Below are 19,794 nucleotides of genomic sequence, written 5' to 3'. Positions count from 1 at the left end.
TAATATCATAAATATAAAATTATTGATAGATTCAATTATTCATAAAATTTGAATTTCAGAGATTTTAAATTCAAATTTCCATCGGATAGACCTGTTTATCTGGATTGATAAAATAAAAAAAAAATTGATATTGTACAAAAGACTTGTCAAGTATTAAATATTGGCCAGTGTTTTTGTCCATATATATGACATGATGAGATAATCCAAAATAAGTTCTGCAAGTCTCCAGCACATTTTTATTAGTTTATATATGGCACAATTTAACACGTAAAAAGTTTTCCTAAAAAAAATGTTCTTAAATGTTATTTTCGATTCTTATGATCTTACCATGTCATAATATTTTTATGACTATAAAAAAGTCATAAAAATATATTTTGAATAAATGAAAATATAGTGTCAAACTTTTTTTGAATTTAAAACAATTTTAAAATGAATGCATACTTTTATACTTCTTAAATCACTTGACATTTTAGTGTGATTGCAAAATTTGAAATTTATAATTTTAAACGTGAAATAGCATATGTGTTACTATCAAAACTTATCATCATTAAAGATAAATACAAATTTTATGATGATTTTTTTTTCAAGTTAAAACATTTTAAAAAATAAATATTTAGTAAAGAAATTGCATCATACATAAAGAAGATAAAAAAATATCACAGGTAGCAGAGATTAACAAAGACCCTTGAATTGTAAATGATAATGGAGTGATAAGTAGTTATTTGTTCTCAATTAAAGAATTTGATTTCAAGCTTTGTAGGGTATGAAATTGATTTTGTTAAAGGAGTGTTATATACTTCATATTTTTTATGTATAATTTTTTTACACAAGTTTAAATTTAATCAAATTTTAATATGAATAATGAATATCGAATATAGAAAGAGAAATTTATGGCATGTTCTGGAGCTAGTGGATATCCAAAGTAGTCAAATAAATCATGTCGTTGAAGAAAGAAAAAAAAATAGACGAAGATATCACATATGTAAATCCAGCAAAATAAGAAAAAATTTAATTATTGTAAAGAGTCCAACCATTTAAAGATTTATCATTAAAAATAAATTTTAAAAACAAAATGTATAGATGAAAGATCATTCATAAGAGTCATTTTCAAGTTTAATTTACAATTAGAAAACTGTTAAAATTAGAAGAAAAATAGTATATTTTAATTTGTGTCAACATCTTTAAATTTAATATCTAGATATCTGTCAACTTTGGTCTATAAGCAAGTCCCCTGATCCATCCCCTTTCTACTCATAATAATAAATAAGCAGTTGATGCATATGACATATTCATACGTACATGTAATTGAAACTTGAAAGCACTTGATTTAACTCCCACACTGCATCACTTGGATCCAAACAGACTATTAAATAACCAAAAAATTGATCATTAGATAGTGTAATTTTTTTTTAACAACAATAATCAATATTCAAATTCAAACTTAAAGATCTCTTTTCAAATGACAACAAATGATTATTTTCTTTTAACTTTTACCTTTTGTATAATAATTTATATTAAAGTTCGTTGAGAAATTTTATATTAAAAAAAAAAAGCTCCTTTGACAAAAATAACTTGGTACTCAAGGGGCTCGAACCCAAACTCCAACTCTCTTATTGCTTTTCAAGGATGAATGATTACTTACCCGTTACCCCCTCCTTGATTATTTAAACGAGCAACTTGATCTGCAGATTCTACACTGAATTCTGCTAAATACCAGCTTCCTCTCAATCCCCGCGTTAATAATTGAACGCTCACATTCTCTCCCGGCTTCTTCTCTCTTTCACACATTTACACAAGTACTGGTAATACCTTTCAATAGAGAGGGAGAAGGAGATAACAGAGGAATCAAGATCCAAAAAAATGGGGTCTCTTCCACCACCATATCGGGAATTCTTTAATAACTCCTCCTCAAAGCAAGATTCAATTGACCCAGATCAGCTTCTTAAGCTCTTCAAAGCCCAGCAGAATTATCTCAATCATTTCTTTCAAAATCTTGATCTTTCTCAAACTCTTAATTTTACCCAAACTCTACTTAATGCCAAAGGTTCCATTTACTTTACTGGTGTGGGGAAATCTGGGTTTGTTTCCCAGAAAATATCACAGACCCTTGTTTCTCTCGGTATTAAATCTGGGTTTTTATCCCCTGTTGATGCCCTTCATGGAGACATTGGCATTTTGGATCCGCAAGATGTTTTGGTTATGTTTAGCAAGAGTGGGAATACGGAAGAATTGTTAAAGCTTGTGCCTTGTGCAAAGGCGAAACGGGTCTTTTTGATTTCGGTTACTTCGGTAAAGCCTAATTCTTTGATGGGTGTGTGTGATCTGAATGTGCATTTGCCTTTAGAGAGAGAATTGTGCCCTTTTGATTTGGCACCTGTGACGTCTACCGCTATTCAGATGGTTTTTGGAGATACGGTGGCGATTGCTTTAATGGCGGCGAGGAATTTGAGCCGGGAGGAGTATGCTGCCAACCACCCTGCTGGGAGGATCGGGAAAAGTTTGATCTTCAAGGTGAGGAAGAGTAATATCATTCCTTTCTTCTGAATGCTCCGTTGTGAAATGTTATCTTTTGTGCTGTATTTATTGTTGTTCTGAAGTAAGATCTAGGAAATATTCGCTAAGCTGAGAAACAGCCTCTCTATCATCATAAGCTAGGAATAAGATCTGCATACACACTACCCTTCCCTCCCCTGCTGTTGAGGCCTTGGAAAAATGATTTGGGAGATGACGGTATTCTTGGTTTTATGTACCTTTATGTGTATGATTTGCTTAGTCCTAGATATTATATTTTCGCAAACGCAAGGTGATCAGTCCAAATCCTGGGTGTTAGATGGTTATTTGTCCAAATCTTGGCTGTTAGAAGGTTATCTTTAAGTATTAATGCTTATGTTATATTAAATTGCAATAGGCAGTAATAGTGTGTTGCAATTGATGCGAGGGCGAGTCTAAGGACTTGTTAAATTCTGGCATCTTTTTTTGTATGAGGTGGATTCTGGTGTCTGTTTGGTTCTTTCATCCTCAATAGAAGATTAGCCCCCCAGAAACTGTTCAAAGAATGCCTAATTGATTTTATCATTGTCACGAAAATTTTGATATACAATGACTATTGATTGGTTAGCTGCCTTAGCTTCCATCCATTTTGTAAGCATTGCATCAATTTTCGTATGTGTTCATCCGGTTGAGCCAAACGGATATCATAACCTGTGGAAACTGCATTACTGCTCAAGTGAGGGGGTAAAAGTTTATGCATCTGAAGTTGAATATTCATCTTACTCCTGAGCTTGCCATCTAACATTGCAGGTTAGAGATGTGATGAAGAAGAAAGAAGATCTTCCAATTTGCAAGGAAGGAGATCTTATTATGGATCAACTTGTAGAGCTGACAAGCAAAGGATGCGGGTGCCTCCTTGTTATTGATGAGGAGTTTCATCTGCTAGGCACATTCACCGATGGTGATTTACGTCGGACATTGAAAGCCAGCGGGGAAGGAATCTTCAAGCTTACAGTTGGAGAAATGTGTAACAGGTAATTTCTTACTTGTATATCTGTTGCATATTTGTGCAATCACTGAAAGACGTTATCAACGAGAAAAAGAAAAGTAGAAAGGAAGAAAGATATATTGCTTCCACGAAAGACACATAATTCCTTTAGGAATAAAAGAATAATTCCTGGACAAGCACATTTTTGTTGTGGTTAAACCTTTCTAGCCTTGTAGTTCATTTTAGTACTTTTGCTGATGTCATGGTACGGAAATAGATCTTAGTGTTCCATTAACCTATGGCGTGTCACTTAATTTTCTTTGGCAGTCAAACTTAGGATCCTGGTGTCATCTTTTCCTTCCAGAATATCAGTGGCATATTGTTCCAATAAGAATGTATGTCTTTTTGCATAAAGATCTGCTATAGCACTAGCTGAAGGTAAGATGTAGTAAATGCTGTCGGTTGATCGACCACTGTTTGTGCAGCGGTTGAAATAAAGTAAACGATTAATCATATGCAAGTGTCAAGTATCAGGGGAGACTCCCATATTTGTCTGATTGTGTTGCTTCAAGTGGGAAAACTGGTCATAGAAATGGCCAATATTACTATTTGGAATTCACAAGTTTGGAGATTAGGCTGACCCTCTCATTTTAAATACCAGGCTTGTCTCAAAGTGTGATTGAAGCTTGCTGCTTGTGACATATGCCCATATCCCTCACATTCGTTCTGCCTTACTGCTGAACCTAAGTCACAGTGCCCGATCCCCTCCACCACCATCACAGAAACGGTTAAGGGTAGAAATTGGTGTTTTGGTTTTATAGAGCCTCTTTTAACCATCATATGGACTAATTTATTTTTGTTACACAAATATTTAGTTTGCTTTATAAAACAGATCATCTAATTTAGTTCTGTCTTTCAAGCCTGACTAGCATGTATCAGGCCCTGGTTTATATTCTCTTGTTAAAACTCTTGCATAAGGCAGGATACGGACTGTTGATCCTCGTAAATTACTGTTACAAACATTGCATAAGTCATTGGATATTTCCTAGGATGTCAATATTCAAGTTCCCTCCCAGTTAGAATTTGAATTTTGTGAGATCACTTTCTTCTTCCTCGTTCAATCCAAGTAGGATGACATCTTTTGACTTACCTGATGTTAAGCAAAGAATTATTCTTTGCTTCTGCCTTTTATGTAGCTTATAAAAAAATAATTCGTTGCTCTTTTGCCTCTAAAGCACATTTTTGATAAGATATCTTCTGGCCCCTGACGGTGTTAATAGTTGCAGCAGTAATGATATCATTATACGTTCTTCCTCTGATATTATATGTTCCCTTTCGTCTGCACTCATCTTTTCACTGAGAATTATGTTGGTATATAATTGATTCTGTTTCCTTCTATCTCTCACTAAGCATGTGATGCACAACTTTGATATGGGTCTATATTGAAAAAGTAAGATGGCAATGTATACACACACATTAGCATAGTTTTTGTTGGATGAAGAGTAATCTAATGACACTTACTCCAGATGTTATGAATAGTGACCCTCCGAGATTAAAACATTTCTATACGCTTACTTGGTGTTTCAGGAAACCAAGGACAATTGGTCCAGATGCTATGGCAGCTGATGCAATGCAGAAGATGGAATCTCCACCATCTCCAGTCCAGTTCTTGCCAGTTATTGATCAAGATAATGTCTTGATTGGTATTGTTACCTTACATGGACTGGTCTCAGCAGGCTTGTGAAGTTCTTGCCATTATCATTAATTCTTTTTGTATATTGTTGGGTTTCTTACCCCATTTTCTTCAGCTAATGTTATTTTATTCCTATAGCAATGATGAATATTAGTCATAAAATATTATAGTCATGTTATTAGACTTATAGATTGGGCTAGAGCTCTGTACCCTTCATCATTTGTGCCTGTTATAATGTACAATGAGGAAGAATGTGATAATGATGATCCTCTATTCATTATATTGTATTTTGAAGTAATGTATTTGGTTTTGTGCAATTAGAGATCTGTAGTAACTCTACATTGCTGAGAGTGGCTTTTCTTTCACATTGTTCGTCAATATCTTTGTGTTGTATTATGCAAATGATGCTTTTAAAGAGACTTGTTGCCAATGTAACAATTACTAATTCAATTGCGAAGAAGTTAGGTGTCGATCATGTCTGTAATTTGTTGAGAAACAAAGGTATGCATTTTTCCCATTATTTGTATTGGGGTTTCGATTAATCCACGCGTTATGATACAAGGGAATGAATATACACGGAGGACCAAATAAAACACTCCCATCCGCTTAAGGACCATATTTATCATTTTTTACATAGAATAAAGTATATTAACATATTTGTCATAAAAAAGACATAGTTATAATCTGATAAAATATCATTTCCATAGAATATTCAGTCCATTTTATTAATAGCCTCAATCAGTTCTGTAACTTCTCCAAAGAAAATGAACGCTCAGTTGAATTTCACACCGGATTTCATTCAAGGTTAGTAAATGTTAAATTCCCCTTCTTCGCCCCTACGGGTTATGTATCTCAATCAATCCGTTCCCGATGTGCTTTTATTTTGTAGAGAACGCCGCCGGAAGTGATTCCGACTCGAACCCCGATGATTCGCCGGAATATTACGAGCCAATCTCTTCCACCGCTGATGACGACGATGTACACATCTCCGATCAGATTCCAGATCATGTTCAGAGCTCGGATGATGAAGAGTGCGACGAATCTAGTAACTTTCATCGCCTCCCTAATGGCTATGTGAATTGTGTAGAAAACGGGATATCATCACTGGATCTAAGTGACGAGGATGGTGAATATAAGAGTGAGGTTGAAGAAGAGGAGGAGAGGATAAGAGCGGCGTCTGATACTGCTGTACGGAGAGCATTCAGAGAGGATGAGAGCCGTCGCAACACTCCATTGACGACGGAGAATGCAAGGAGAGTAATGGAAGCCATGCGTAGGATTTCTTTTGGTGGAGTGGCTCCTGATTGGACCAGCCAAGTTCCGGAGGATCAGTGGATCGATCATCTACAAAGATTGAGAAGTCCACCTGCTACTACCTCGACGAACTGAAACCGATTTGCCTTCGATTAGTAATTGCCTGAGCTTTACTGCTTTAATATTTTTTGTTGTAGCTCAACTTCTGATGTGCTAGCTATTGTTGTTAATTGTTAAAAACTAAGTTGTGGTTGAACCTTTCCAGCCTTCTAAGGTCATGAATATGCTTTAGGATTTTTGCTGGAAATAGATATTTCTTAATCTATGATGGTATTTAATTTACTTTGGCATAAAATACTGGTACTATCTCCCCCCTCTCAATACTGGTGGCATTGTTCTAATATGGAAACATTTGTCTCTTTGCATAAAAATCTGCTATAGCATTAGACGAGGGCAAGATGTTGTGACAGGCCAATGTTTGTGCAGAGATTGATAGAAGGTAAGATGATAAATCTTATGCATCTTGTTCGGCTTTGGAGGCACTGGTGACAATTCCTTGCCTCTATGGTCACCGTATAAATGTGTCAGTTCTCATATATGCAAGTAGTATTGGAGGCTTTTGTCTGATTGTGTTGCTTCAAGTGAGCAAACTGGTGTAGAAATGGCCAGTATTGGTTACTATTTGGAATTCAGAAGTTGGGATTGGGCTGCAATTCTGGCTGTAAGGCAGGAACAATCCCATCAACCTCCCCTCCCTCTCCTTTTTTCTTCCTCCCTTGTTCTTCCACTTAGAAACAGCTAAGGGTAGAAATTGTTTGTTTAGTTTTGTGGAGCCTCTTTCAACAGTCCTCCATAATATGGACTCATTTCTGTTTGTTAAACAAAGATTTGCAGTAATATACTCCTTCATGCATTTACATCCACTCTAATCTAATTTACTTCGGACTTTCAAAACTGACTAGCATGTGGCTTATATTCTCTTGTTAAAATTCTTGGATAAGCTAGGATGCATACTGTTGATCCATGAGGTCTCATGTTCAAATCCCAAGACAAAAGATTCTTCCCATCGCCTTGGTGGACATAGTTACCTGGTACATGTTGCTGGTAGGAGGTGGGAAGTATCCCGTGGAATAAGTCGAAGGGCGCGAAAGTTGACCCAGACACTATTTTTATATTGCTTGTTCAATCGAAGTAGGATGGCATCATTTGACTCACCAGATGAGAAATAAAGAATTATGCTTTGCCTCGGCCTTCAACTTATAGCAAAATAATTCTTTGGTTCGGCCTTTTAAGCTCATTGTTGATAAGATATTTTGTGCCTCCTGCTGGTGCTAATAGTTGTACTTGTAATGATTGTATTACACGTTCTTTTGATCTTCTTAACTTTTATTACTGTCACAGGAGAAGGAATTTGGATTAGGAATATTGTGATGATAGTTCTACCAGAAGTTATAAATAGTTGCCGTCTTATGAGATTAACAGAGCTTTTTAAGAACTTATTTGGTGTTTCAGGGAATAAAGGATGCAATGCAAAAGATGCCATCTCCAGTGCAGGTAGTATCTTGATTGGCATTGTTACCTTACATGGACTGGGTCTCAGCAGGCTTGTGAAGTTTCTTCCCATTGTCACCCACTAGTAAGTTACACGGAACCTCCAGTAAGTTTTTCAAGATAAGTTGTCACATATATATATATTATTAGTACTATTACTACTAATTGAAGAGAAGAGGGCAATCAAAAAGATCATATGAATATAATCATTACAGCTCTCGAGCTTTGCTATGTGTGGACCAAACTTCGTCCAGTAAAAGAAACTAAAAAGCAGTGGCCTAAACTAACTGTTGAATTGCCAAATAAATATGAAAATGAGTTTTGTCGAGTCCTCCTTTCCATTACCAACTGTTTTAACCTTCAACGGATGGGAAGGGTGTGAGCTTAATGTGACGGACTGCCCTATTTTTTCTTCTTCTTCTTCTTTAACCTCAAAATGCTTTAAGAAATGGCGCCAACATTTGTCATGAGTACTTGAGCAACAAGTGCGATCTCCTCTACCATACAACTTCTTGATTACTTCCTGTTCAAGATTAAATTAATGTATATGTTAATGTACCTCTTCACGAATGCGTATGACTAATATTGTATTGTAGGTGCTAAATTTCTCAAGAGTAACTTCTCAATTTGAGGAACCAAGCTTTATTCATGAACTTTAGGAACCAATACAATATGCTGCTCTCTAAAATCTTTGAAGTATCACTTGGAGGTGCTAAATATAGTTGAAATGTCGTACCCTTATATTGGAAAGTTGTTAAATTAGGAGACGCTACTATATCACATTCATATATCTGTGGGAAGATAAGGTCCATTTTCTTAGTGATGAACTCAAAATTTTGATACGCTCTATGTCTGACAAGGCCCAAGTAATAAAATTTCAAGATGGGGAAAATCTGAACAAAAATTTTCAGGATCAAGGCCATGGGGAAATTTCCAAACAATCTAAGTGAAATTCCCGTAACATTTTACAAGCATGAATATCCATGTTAAAAGCAACTTTTTTACTTTCACAACTTCGTGAAACGAAATGGAGAACTTGTAAACTGGGGACTATAACTTGTATGTTGGTAAAAGAACTAAAATCACCACCTACGTTCACATACAACTTCTTCAAATGATCCAACTTAGTTAATACGATAAAGCTTATCCCCCAACAATTCACCAAACTCAGTTCTCTAATATCAGGTCGCTTACTAATAAACTTGGATAGTTTTTCTTCGCTGCCTTCTAATTTCAACTCTCGCAAAGATGAAATTATTCCTTCACCACATAATACATCCTTATTAAGTTCACAATCAGTTAAATGAAGAATAGTAGGACATTTCGACTGGTAAATATAAGGCAAACAGTAATAACAATCTCAATTCTCAAATATACTTCATGGACATCATTTTCGTCCAGCAATTTCATTGAAAAACATAATGCACAAAACTCTTTTTTTTCAGCATTGAACAAGTCATTTTTAAAACCACAGAGAAAAGAAAGGAGTGATTCTCGGAAATCGCTGTTATAATATATAGGATTTTGTCCATGATAAAGGGATGTATTAAACTGGAAAGCCAAGTAAGATGGAATGTTACGATGCCAATTTTTCGAAACAAGGCTGATATTAAGTAAGTCATGAAAACTAAGGTAAGAAAATATCGAATGAAGAAGATGATCCGGTAATTGCAACGTTAGATCTACTGAATTTTTCTGGAATATCTTCAACTGTTTGAGATATGAGGAAGAGTTCATCATCACCATAGTGTCGAAACTGAAACATTAGCACAAAAACCTACTTTACGTTAACGTGGTGTATCAGAACGTTGATGGTTGATCGATGGGTGTGAACAATTACCTGTATGGGTGGGGAACTGGTGGAGCCGGTTTAAGGCAAAAATAGAGGGGAGAGATTTACGAGTCCGAAACTCAAAGGGTAAAAAATATTAACAAAAATTCCAAAACGGTATATAAAATTTTATATAAATCAAAACGGTAAAATCGCTGCCGACGCAGCGATTTACTTCAACTGAAAAAGTGAGGCAGAAAATGATGATTGAAAATGATGAAAATCAATCTAATGAAATGAGACATGCATAAGTCGCTCGTATTTCAATGGAGTCAATGAATGCGGCCTTTCAGGGAACGCGATTGAGCTTTGATCATGATTACAATCCTCCCAATCAATACGATGAACCACCACCAGTACAAGTATCTCGCCGATCACGACAAACAACACCGAGAGAGGGTGCTCGTCGAGGTAGAAGGACCACTAGTGAAACAGCTGATTTTTCTGCAGGGCCCTCTAACACTAATGTGGCGACTCCCGAGCCTTATTATCCCACATTTGATTTTTCTGTAGGGCCCTCTAACACTAATCCGAATTTTTCTAGTCAGCAAACAGTTGGTTTTGTAACTCCGCAGGTTCCAATATCTGGGTTTGCACAATTTAGTGGTTCTCAATATGGTTTTCAACATGATATGCGTGAATTTCCGATACATAATTCTCCATTTGGTGGAAGATTGAATTTTTCGAATGTAAGTATAATTATTTTCATACAATTTTTTTAACTTTTTATAATTTTTTTTATTTTTATTGCATGTTTATTTGATTATATTATGTTATATTGTATTATAGGTAACTGCGTTTGATGATTCAAGATTTAATGCTGGGGCTTCACAAAATTTAGTTCTTAATAGACAAAATCCACCTCGGAGAACATCTAGGCTACACAAATCAACTAGATGTGGAACAGACAGTCACTATCAAAATGAGGAAGATTTTGAAAATGAAGATGAAAATGAAGATGAGAATGAAGATGTAGAAGATTCGGATTCAGAAGAATAATTTTTTTTATGCACCTTTATTCTAAAAGGCCGAAGATTCGAATTTTGAAATATGTAAATTTTGTTGTTTCGTGCAAGTTTGAACAAAGTAATGAGATTATGTTTGAACAAGTTTGCAGGATTTACTTTTCTTTTTGTAATAGGTCAAATCAATACTTTTTATGTTATGTCAAATCAATACTTTTTATATTAGGTCAAATCATTATTTTTTAATAGAGTTCAAATCAGTAATATAATAATAATGTAAAGATATTATACGTACAATATTTAAAATGCACAAGACAAATTAAATTCATGTTAACAAATAAATATAAAAGATATATCATATGTCAAATCAATACTTTTTGTCAACATTTTTGTATGTTTGAACAAGTTTGCAGGATTTACTTTTTTTTATCTCAAATCAATACTTTTTGTCAACATTTTTGTATGTTTGAACAAGTTTACAGGATTCACTTTTTTTTTATCATAAGTCAAATCAATACTTTTTATGTTAGGTCAAATCAATACTTTTTATATTAGGTAAAATCATTATTTTTTACGTACAATATTTAAAATGCGGAAGACAAATTAAATTCATGTCAACAAATAAATATAAAAGATATATCATAATATTAATAACAAGATAATAAAAACACATTAACCTTAAAAACATATACAAAATATTTAAAATCGAGTAGGACATCATGCCTTTGTGTGACCTGTCTCCTTACAAACACTACATTTTCTAGTCATGCGAGCCGGAGCTATATCCATATCATTCTTAAGTCGACTTCTTCCTTGCGTACCACTTGTCCGCAAATATTCAGTATTTGCAATTAAATTAAAAGGAGCTGGTGGCCAATACATTTCATCACCCACTGGATTAAATGTCTCACTGTATGTTCGTTTGTAATATTTTGCACTGTAGAATTTACTTACATAAGATTTTGGCTCGATTCCGCGAAGTCCACAAAATTTGATGGCATGCGAACAAGGCATATGATAGTTTCTCCATTTTCCACAAGAACATTTCTTACCTTTTGCAGTAACCTTGTGGACATTTCCACCTTAACCATCATGAGCTAAAGTAAGAATTTCAAAAACTCCATCACCTGTGTTGTAAGTCATCATATCTGTGTGCCCTTGAGCTCTTTGATAATAATCATTAAATTTTTTATCTATCGCAAGTGGCCATGGCATATTACTTTGAAGTAATGCAATTGCAAGATTGTTTCTTTCGACAAAACGATCAACGAGAGCTTTGAACGTCATTCGAACCATGGCAGTCACAGGAAGCCTCCGAGCTTTTTTCAATAAACCATTATATGACTCAGACACATTTGTCGTCATGGCACCCCATCTACGACCACCATCCTTATACATCGTCCATTTTTCCAAAGGAAATTCATTTAACCATTCATATGCTGCAGGAGACAATGTTTTGATTTGTTGCATCCGTTGCATAAACTTTTTCTCCTGATGCTCAGTAGCAGCCAACCACATTAGATTTTCGAGTTCACTATTTACAAATTTTTTATTAAAATTTGCTTTTAAGTGTCGAACACAAAATCTATGATATGTGTTGGGTGGACTCAACCAATCATAAGATTGAACGCACTGCAAGATTCCTTGATGACGATCAAAAATAAGACCAATTCCTTGTCGTTCACAAACTACATGTGTCCATAATAACTTGAGAAACCACGACCAAGACTCAAAACTCTCACGTGCAACTAAAGCATATGCAAGTGGAAAAATATTTCCATTCGCATCAATTCCAACCGCAATTAACAATTTGATATCATACAAACCATAAAGATGTGTGCCGTCGATAGAAATGACCGGCCTACAACTTTTGAAACCATCAATGCTCTGTTTAAAAGCCCAAAAAAGAAATTTAAAAATTTGCTCACCTTGCATTGTTGTAGAATGATGCTCCCACTCAATAATAGTGCCTGGATTGAATAATTGTAGTGCAGCCATGTATCGAGGTAATGCCTTAAATGAACTTTCAAAATCACCATAAACCATTCGAAATGCTTTTCTTCGACCTTTTTGTGCTTTTCTGTAACTAGGAGTATAGTGATGTTTTCCTTTGATAATTTCACGGATCATCTTAATATTTATGTCCGGATTTTGCATAACATATGGTATTAATGAAGTGGCAATCATGTTATCATTCAAATTGAAATGATCCTCCTTATAGTTATCTGTAAGACAAGTATGCGGTTCAATCATGTTTCCTGTCTTCCACATACCGCTTGAAATCTCTCTAAACCGAATCATCCAATCACACCCTAACTCATGACGCTTGCAAATAACTTTCCAACTTTTACTTTTGGATTGATCACAAAGAAATTCTTTTTTAATAGCAAGACTATATGCTCTTACTGCAAATTTCATTTGCATCTTATTCATAAATAACATACCTAGTTGCATATACATTTTAAATTAATCAACATGCAATAAATAAATAAATAAACAACTATAAAATATTTAGTTTTTAACAATCGAACCTGACTGGATATGTTTAGGATTGTTTGAATTCCAAAGTGCCGTTCGAATGGAACCGTCATCTCTCGTGTACATAAAATCTTCTGCATTTTCGTCAGTGTGATCTGATACGCTCAAACTTACTTCTCAAATGAGAAGTAAAGCGGTCGCGTCAAGTAAATAACCCAACTAGTGAGGTTGGGATCGTTCCCACGAGGAAAATAGTCTAGACATAACTCCAACTTGTATTTACTATTGTTTGATTGATGACTTTCTTAAAAAGTAAAAGCATAAAAGGGGGGTTTTGTACTTCCTAATAAAATAAAAATAACTAACGAACTTGACAGAGACACTTAACAGCTTTTAATGTTGAGTTTTAATCAAGTAATCAAAGTAACTAGGGTTTACGTGTTCCCCACATGTTCATAACTTAATAATTCTAGCTATAACAATTCTTTCCTAGTATCTTGCATGCAAAGTGATAAGTTATGTATTTCTAAATCCTTGGTCCGGCATCTAGAAAATCTCACTCCGCACCTTGGTCCGGCTACGTGTGTTGCTTTCCTAACCCTTATCCTTACCTCATATTAAGCATCATATTCGATATTTGACTCAGTTATTACCTCGTACCAATCAATACTAGCCTATTAGATAGTATACACTAAATCTATGTTAATAATTCTTTTCCTATTATCTACCTCCTTGGTCCGGCAAGTAGCATTAAGGCGAGTTCTAACGTTGATCATCCGTTAAAAAGACTTCTAAGCGAAAGAATTATTAATACATGCAAGACACTATTCTAGAATTGTTATTTTAGCTAGGGTTTATCTCATTATTTGCTTATGGTTCCCACAACCCTAGTTATAGAGTTTAGTTCTTCATAGCCATAAACACAATATTCAAATATATTAAACAAGAATTCATGTACTTACTTTAATGAGAAAGAATAAAGTCTGAAAATTTGCTTGATTAATCAACAAGAGTTGCTTGTAAGAATCTCCAATAATCAAAAACTCAGAAAAACAAAGTCTAATAATATGATGTTAAATCTCCCAGAGTCTAACCTCAAAAACGAGGTTTTTCGAACTATTTATAAAAAAATAAAAACCTAATTAAACAAGGATTCTAATTACTGGAAATCTGTCAAAACGCGGCTGGGTCAACGGACCACGCGACGGAACGTCGTGGGCTCCGTCGCCCCATACTTGGGTGCAATTCTTCTGCTGCTTTCTTCATTCCCCTCGACGGCAAGTGTGACGGACCGTCACAGGCACGACGGTCCGTCGAGGGTCTTCGTTACGAAATACTTCAACTTTTGGAATTTGGGTACTGGGATCACTTCTCTGATCTTCGCGACGAATCTGCAGGACGGACCGTCATATCCATGACGGACCGTCACAAGCTCGTAATCCCATACTTGGTCAGACTTCCCCATCTTCCTTCAGCAGCTTCTCTACGCTGCCACCTACGGACCGTCACAAGCACGACGGACCGTCATAAGCTCCGTAGGTGGTCTCTTCTTCATTTTTCGCTCAAAAACTCCGCATTCAGCTTCAGACAGATTTCCTGCAAAACAAAGAAAAACTTATATCAAAATTAGCACAAAAAGGGCTTTCGGACACACTAAACTTAAGGAAAAAGTATTAATTATACCGTGAAACCACGGTATATCATGATCTAAGTATGGAATCGCTGTAGAATGATAATTAATACTTTGATCTTCAATGGATGCATTAGGTGCATTATCCACATTATCATCATCGCCGTCATACATATCATCACTGTCTGTTAATTCATGCTCGGAAGGTTCATCATTGTGCAACTCACCAACTCGTTCATCACCCATAACATTATTATTTACAATTTGTGTACAATAACTCACTGCATTTTGAATTTGATCATACCTATAAAAATAATAATATAAATATATTACATATAAGAAAAATAATTTTTAAGAAATAAGAAAACATTACTTTATTTACCTATTAGTTGAATCCGATGAGAAACAATTCAAATGACTGAAATTTTGGCTAGACTCTCCCATAATATTCAAATGTTTTTACCTAAAATTGTTGGTAGATTGGAAGATTGAAAGTAATATGAATATGAAGGATAAGTTCCAATTTATAGAATTGAAAGTCTCATGTACTATTTACATGTGAACTTCTTCAACTATTTACGATAAAAAAACAATTTTTACTATTGTCATGTGATCCTTTTCACTTTATATATATATATATATATATAATATAAATATAAAAGTATATAATTTTGTTTTAAAAAAAAATTAAATAATTTTTCTCATTTAATTTTAAATTAATTATTTGAATTCAAATATTATTTAAATTTAAATTCAATATAATATCTTTTTTTTAGAAAGAAAATATATTTACTTATTTTTAATTTTTTTAAAATAATGTATATTTTCTTATAAATTATAAACATAAGTTAACATTTTTAAAAATATATATTTTTTTTATAAATCGCTGCACTGGCAGCGATTTAAAAAAAAAATTTTTTTCTTCGTAAATCGCTGCCAGAGCAGCGATATACCTTATTTTTTTTTAAAAAAAAGAAAATTAAAAAATAATGTTAAATCGCTGCCCTGGCAGCGATTTGTAAGAAGAAACATTTTGAAATCGCTGCTTGAGCAGCGATTTCATTTTTTTATTAAAAAATTTTTTTTTGGCAAAATCGCTGCCTCAGCAGCGATTTTACTTTTTCAGTTGAAGTAAATCGCTGCGTCGGCAGTGATTTTACCGTTTTGGTTTATATAAAATTTTATATATCATTTTAAAATTTTTGTTAATATTTTTTACCCTTTGAGTTTCGGACTCAGAGATTTACGGTGAATAAAGATAGCAATGAATCAAGAGTCCTATCTTTGTTTTATTTTTATTTAAAATGTTACTACTACTATTTATTATTTGTCATATATTTTTCAATCATGTTAATCATAGTTTTCAAAATAAATATTTATAATCAGTGATAAAAATAGTTGGAGCATGCTTAGAGAAAGAATTTTGTATTAAATTAAAAAATATGTTACTTAATAAGATATGACCAATCAAAGAGCAATTTTTGTATCAAACTATACACAAATGACATTTTTATTTATTTTACATATTTGCCAGTGCTGCCTTGCTGACTGCTACTAAACGTTTTTAAGTTTTTTTTTTTTTTTTAATATCTTTATACTTTGCCTTGCTGACTGCCACTAAACGTTTTTAAGTTTTTTTTTTTAATGTCTTTATACTTTGATAATTTGATCTTCCTTTTATTTCCCATTTGCATAGAAAAATCATTTTCAAAAAATATGGAATCAAATCAATTTTTTCTTTTAAAAAAGTCCAAATTCGTTTTCAAATGGAAATTTAAATAATTGAATGTCCATATCTCTAGTATAAGTCAATTTATAACTTTTGGATATGAAAAAAGTCTAATATAGAGATAGTTTTATCTTAATTACTATTCTTTCTATTTTAATTTAAAATAATATTTATATTTAAAAAAATATCAAAACATTTTTTAATACTATGATGTAAAATATATCATGTAGAAAAAGTTAAAAAACTGCTATAAAATAATACTCTCTTTTAAACCAGACAAATATTGAAACAATAGCACCGTAGAATGGGTAATTATGGAAACTGAAATGACGCTGCTTCTCTCCCTATTTAACCTTCTACTCTTCTAAAGTATTTGAGGAAAAAAAATAAAAACCCACTTTTAGGAAGCAGAGCTGTAATTGAGAAGGATAACAATTTTTTTGAGAAGCCCTATCTTCAGTAGCTGCAACAGCGATTCAATTGTGCATTTGGTGATTATTGAGTAAGTTTTACATACTCCCATCAACCTGTTTGTGAAAATGCCTCAGCGAAGTTCTTATTTGCTAAATTCATTATCATTAATCGAAGTTCCACTGTAATCCAGGGTTTCTGGTGTGATGGCTTTAAGGCGTATGCTTGGGTATTCGGATGGAGAGTTAATGAGATCAGATGCAAAACCTTGCACAAGACTAATGAGACAAACTGCTGGGATTTTTTCTGTTGGAGGAGCATTAGGATTTTGGATTCTTTGCCGATTGCACTATGGTTTGTTTTATATTTCTCCTTTGGTGGTTCTTAATCTTTCTGCTAAATGGAATTTTATCACTAAATTTACAACAATGAGAACATGTGTTTGTTTAATTTATTGAATGATATCCTAATATTTAGTAGTGTGGTGCTTTTTACAAATATCAACTATCTAAAATGGCATGTTGTTTTGAGAAAGAAAATGTAAAGGTAAGATTTTTTCTCTGAAGATCAAGTGCTGTTTCAGCTTGTTGCTTTGCAAGAGGATTGTCGCACTTCAGTTACCTTGTTTTTCGTTAATTTGTCTTTCAGAGTGTTCTCAGGCTCAGAATAGCAGCTCATAGGCTCTAAATCTTCCTCCATGTGTTGCCACCCTGTATCCTTCTTCTTTCACTGTCATCCTCTACTTGTAAAAAGGGTGAATCAATGTAGTAATGGTCGTGGCTTTGTTTGGGTAAAGATGGGCCTATTGATCCTTTTCACAATATTGTCGCCGCTGTGAGGCAAATGGAGAAAAAGAGAGGAATTTGGCAGTTGAGTTGGGTTTGTTATCTTGTCTTCTGCGGAAGTATAATATAAGAAATACTTTCCGATTTTAAAGAAGAGAGCGATCCGGATAAGGCAAGGCTGGAAGAAGAAAGGGAACAGTGGACTTAGTGAGAATACATCTGTACATTTTCATCATCTAGAGATATATCTTTCATTACTACAGTTATATGATAGGTCAATCTTTTTATTAGAAAAATCATTGAGCTCGAGGTTTCAGTTTCTTCACACTAGTAACCCCATTGCTTCGGCTTTTACTAATGACTTAATCGGCTTCACTGGAACTCATATTGTGATTTGTATGCTGCCCTCCTAGGTTGTGGCAACTTTCTACTCCTATTGAGTTGTCTGGCCGTATCTAAAATGACTTCAAGCATCCAACATTCTTCGGCACTTCCCAGTCCACAGCATACCTTGTCATCTCTTGATACATCTGAATCACACCCTTGCTGATCCAATGATCAAGAGAGAACACTTTTGTCTGAGTACTGTTTAACGTATTCATTTAAGCAGGAGTTTGGTTCTTGTTGAGCTCTGAGTGTGAAGTGTTTGGATCTTTTACTGCTAGAGAATCTCTAAAATGCATTAAGGAAGGTCACCAGGATCAGGGGCGGATCTAGGAGGCGGCTAGGTGTTCACCCGAACCCCCTCTGCAAAATATTACATTGTATATACATATATATATATATATATATATATATATATATTGAATCCCCTAAGCACAAAACTAGAGGTTTGGCTCACTTACATTTTTGTTTTCTGAACCAATAAGCGAATATCGTGGATCCACCCACTGACCATGTACTTAGGAATTTCATGTGTTTGCATGTATTTAATATTCTCAGTTTTGATAATTATACGGCACCTCAAAGTAGTTGTTGCATCAATTTCCTACAATCTATAGTTCTTTGTGCCTTTCTCCTTTCAACCCTCTCTCCCTTTGACTTTGTTGATTAGTACTGAGCTCTGACGGGCATGCTTCTTTTAATTAAAAGTTGTTCTATATATTATTATCTTGATTATGCATGTTATTTCTTTTCTGATATTGCATCTCGTATTATAATAATACAGGTCCTAGAATCACAGTTCCTAGAAGTCTTAGATGGGCAGCTTGTGGGGCTGTTACTGTGAGCTCAAGCACCGCTTTGCTAGTTCGTCTATTTAGTCCTGAATGTGAACCACAAAATATAGCTGCCTATGACAAGAAGGGATGATGTTGCTTTTCTTCGGAGATCAGTACGTAAAACTGAGGTGTTTTAAGGATTCTCCTTCCACAGGCATAACACATATGGTGGTTGCGTGGGTTAGCCACTGGAGAACGACCAGCGTTTCAATTCTTAACTATTTTCTCACTGAGGGCCTATTATATTTGCCACTAATATTTCAATTGCTATTGCTTAAAATTCTATGCACTTATTTGTGTGAATGATTTATCATTTGGCTTAAGCTTCAAAGGTTATCTGATGGTATGTCTACACTTCAATAAGATCTTACTACTATTCTTTAGTTTTGTTAACTTCAGGTCAAATACCACTTTATAATGGAATATTTAAGATTAAAGTAGAAGGCTTGTTTCCAAATAAAATAAATTATTTTTGTTTCTGTCAATATATATTCATCCATATAATATGCTAAAGAATAACACATTTTCCAAACATTTCTTTTTGTGCCATCTTTTCGCAAATCAATCATCGGTGCCATAGAGTTCAAGAGAATTTTCTCATATTTTTCTGCTTTAGTACTAACAACTCTCTAAAGTAGAAATAGTCAAATTTAAAGTTTCAAAATATCATTAATAAAACATCTTTATTAAAGCTTTTTTGAGGACACATCAATTTGTTAACTTGATCAAGTAATATGAAACAAAAGAGAGTACGACGTATAAATATGTT

At 34.1% G+C, this 19,794-nt stretch overlaps 4 protein-coding genes across 10 annotated transcripts; 3 read left to right on the top strand and 1 right to left on the bottom strand.

Annotated features, from left to right (window-relative positions):
• The first annotated feature begins 1,485 nt into the window (after nucleotides 1–1,485).
• On the top strand, nucleotides 1,486–5,488 carry LOC101252064 (probable arabinose 5-phosphate isomerase). Its single transcript, XM_004235329.5, has 3 exons — nucleotides 1,486–2,511; nucleotides 3,301–3,524; nucleotides 5,066–5,488. The coding sequence occupies exons 1-3, from the start codon at nucleotides 1,861–1,863 to the stop codon at nucleotides 5,220–5,222; spliced, it is 1,032 nt and encodes a 343-aa protein (XP_004235377.1). The 5' UTR covers nucleotides 1,486–1,860; the 3' UTR covers nucleotides 5,223–5,488.
• A 306-nt stretch (nucleotides 5,489–5,794) lies between these two features.
• Nucleotides 5,795–10,916, top strand: LOC101251561 (uncharacterized). Of its 7 annotated transcripts, XR_011220072.1 has the most exons (6): nucleotides 5,795–5,975; nucleotides 6,061–6,580; nucleotides 6,867–6,924; nucleotides 7,938–8,061; nucleotides 10,383–10,496; nucleotides 10,597–10,916. XR_011220072.1 is itself a non-coding variant. In XM_010320033.4 (3 exons), the coding sequence occupies exons 1-2, from the start codon at nucleotides 5,936–5,938 to the stop codon at nucleotides 6,558–6,560; spliced, it is 540 nt and encodes a 179-aa protein (XP_010318335.1). In that variant the 5' UTR covers nucleotides 5,795–5,935; the 3' UTR covers nucleotides 6,561–6,580; nucleotides 6,867–7,348. The 7 variants fall into 7 exon arrangements, 3 of the variants coding, with proteins under 3 accessions (XP_010318335.1, XP_010318334.1, XP_004235376.1); XR_003246059.2 differs by lacking the exons at nucleotides 10,383–10,496; nucleotides 10,597–10,916 and adding an exon at nucleotides 8,573–8,818; XR_011220071.1 differs by lacking the exon at nucleotides 6,867–6,924 and having other exon boundaries at nucleotides 5,814–5,975.
• A 573-nt stretch (nucleotides 10,917–11,489) lies between these two features.
• On the bottom strand, nucleotides 11,490–15,126 carry LOC104646957 (uncharacterized). The gene is made up of 3 exons (XM_069295996.1): nucleotides 14,934–15,126; nucleotides 11,900–12,997; nucleotides 11,490–11,854 (listed from the first exon to the last, which is right to left on the bottom strand). The coding sequence occupies exons 1-3, from the start codon at nucleotides 15,124–15,126 to the stop codon at nucleotides 11,490–11,492; spliced, it is 1,656 nt and encodes a 551-aa protein (XP_069152097.1).
• A 1,765-nt stretch (nucleotides 15,127–16,891) lies between these two features.
• Nucleotides 16,892–19,388, top strand: LOC101251266 (uncharacterized). The gene is made up of 3 exons (XM_004235327.5): nucleotides 16,892–17,111; nucleotides 17,214–17,374; nucleotides 18,974–19,388. The coding sequence occupies exons 2-3, from the start codon at nucleotides 17,227–17,229 to the stop codon at nucleotides 19,114–19,116; spliced, it is 291 nt and encodes a 96-aa protein (XP_004235375.1). The 5' UTR covers nucleotides 16,892–17,111; nucleotides 17,214–17,226; the 3' UTR covers nucleotides 19,117–19,388.
• The last annotated feature ends 406 nt before the right edge of the window (nucleotides 19,389–19,794 follow it).

The sequence above is a fragment of the Solanum lycopersicum genome, chromosome 3 (genome assembly GCF_036512215.1).
Source record: "Solanum lycopersicum chromosome 3, SLM_r2.1".
In the NCBI taxonomy this organism is placed as follows: Eukaryota; Viridiplantae; Streptophyta; class Magnoliopsida; order Solanales; family Solanaceae; genus Solanum; species Solanum lycopersicum.
Note: the sequence above shows the minus strand (reverse complement) of the source record. Positions and strands in the feature narration are given on the sequence as shown.

Coding starts and splice junctions, on each gene's coding strand:
- LOC101252064 (XM_004235329.5), top strand. CDS start 1,861: ATGGGGTCTCTTCCACCACCATATCGGGAATTCTTTAATAACTCCTCC. Junction 2,512..3,300: donor GGAAAAGTTTGATCTTCAAG/GTGAGGAAGAGT, acceptor CTAACATTGCAG/GTTAGAGATGTGATGAAGAA. Junction 3,525..5,065: donor GTTGGAGAAATGTGTAACAG/GTAATTTCTTAC, acceptor TTGGTGTTTCAG/GAAACCAAGGACAATTGGTC.
- LOC101251266 (XM_004235327.5), top strand. CDS start 17,227: ATGGCTTTAAGGCGTATGCTTGGGTATTCGGATGGAGAGTTAATGAGA. Junction 17,375..18,973: donor TCTTTGCCGATTGCACTATG/GTTTGTTTTATA, acceptor ATAATAATACAG/GTCCTAGAATCACAGTTCCT.
- LOC101251561 (XM_010320032.4), top strand. CDS start 5,936: ATGAACGCTCAGTTGAATTTCACACCGGATTTCATTCAAG. Junction 5,976..6,060: donor CACACCGGATTTCATTCAAG/GTTAGTAAATGT, acceptor TTTATTTTGTAG/AGAACGCCGCCGGAAGTGAT.
- LOC104646957 (XM_069295996.1), bottom strand. CDS start 15,126: ATGGGTGATGAACGAGTTGGTGAGTTGCACAATGATGAACCTTCCGAG. Junction 12,998..14,933: donor TGATATACCGTGGTTTCACG/GTATAATTAATA, acceptor CTTGTCTTACAG/ATAACTATAAGGAGGATCAT. Junction 11,855..11,899: donor TATGATGACTTACAACACAG/GTGATGGAGTTT, acceptor ATGATGGTTAAG/GTGGAAATGTCCACAAGGTT.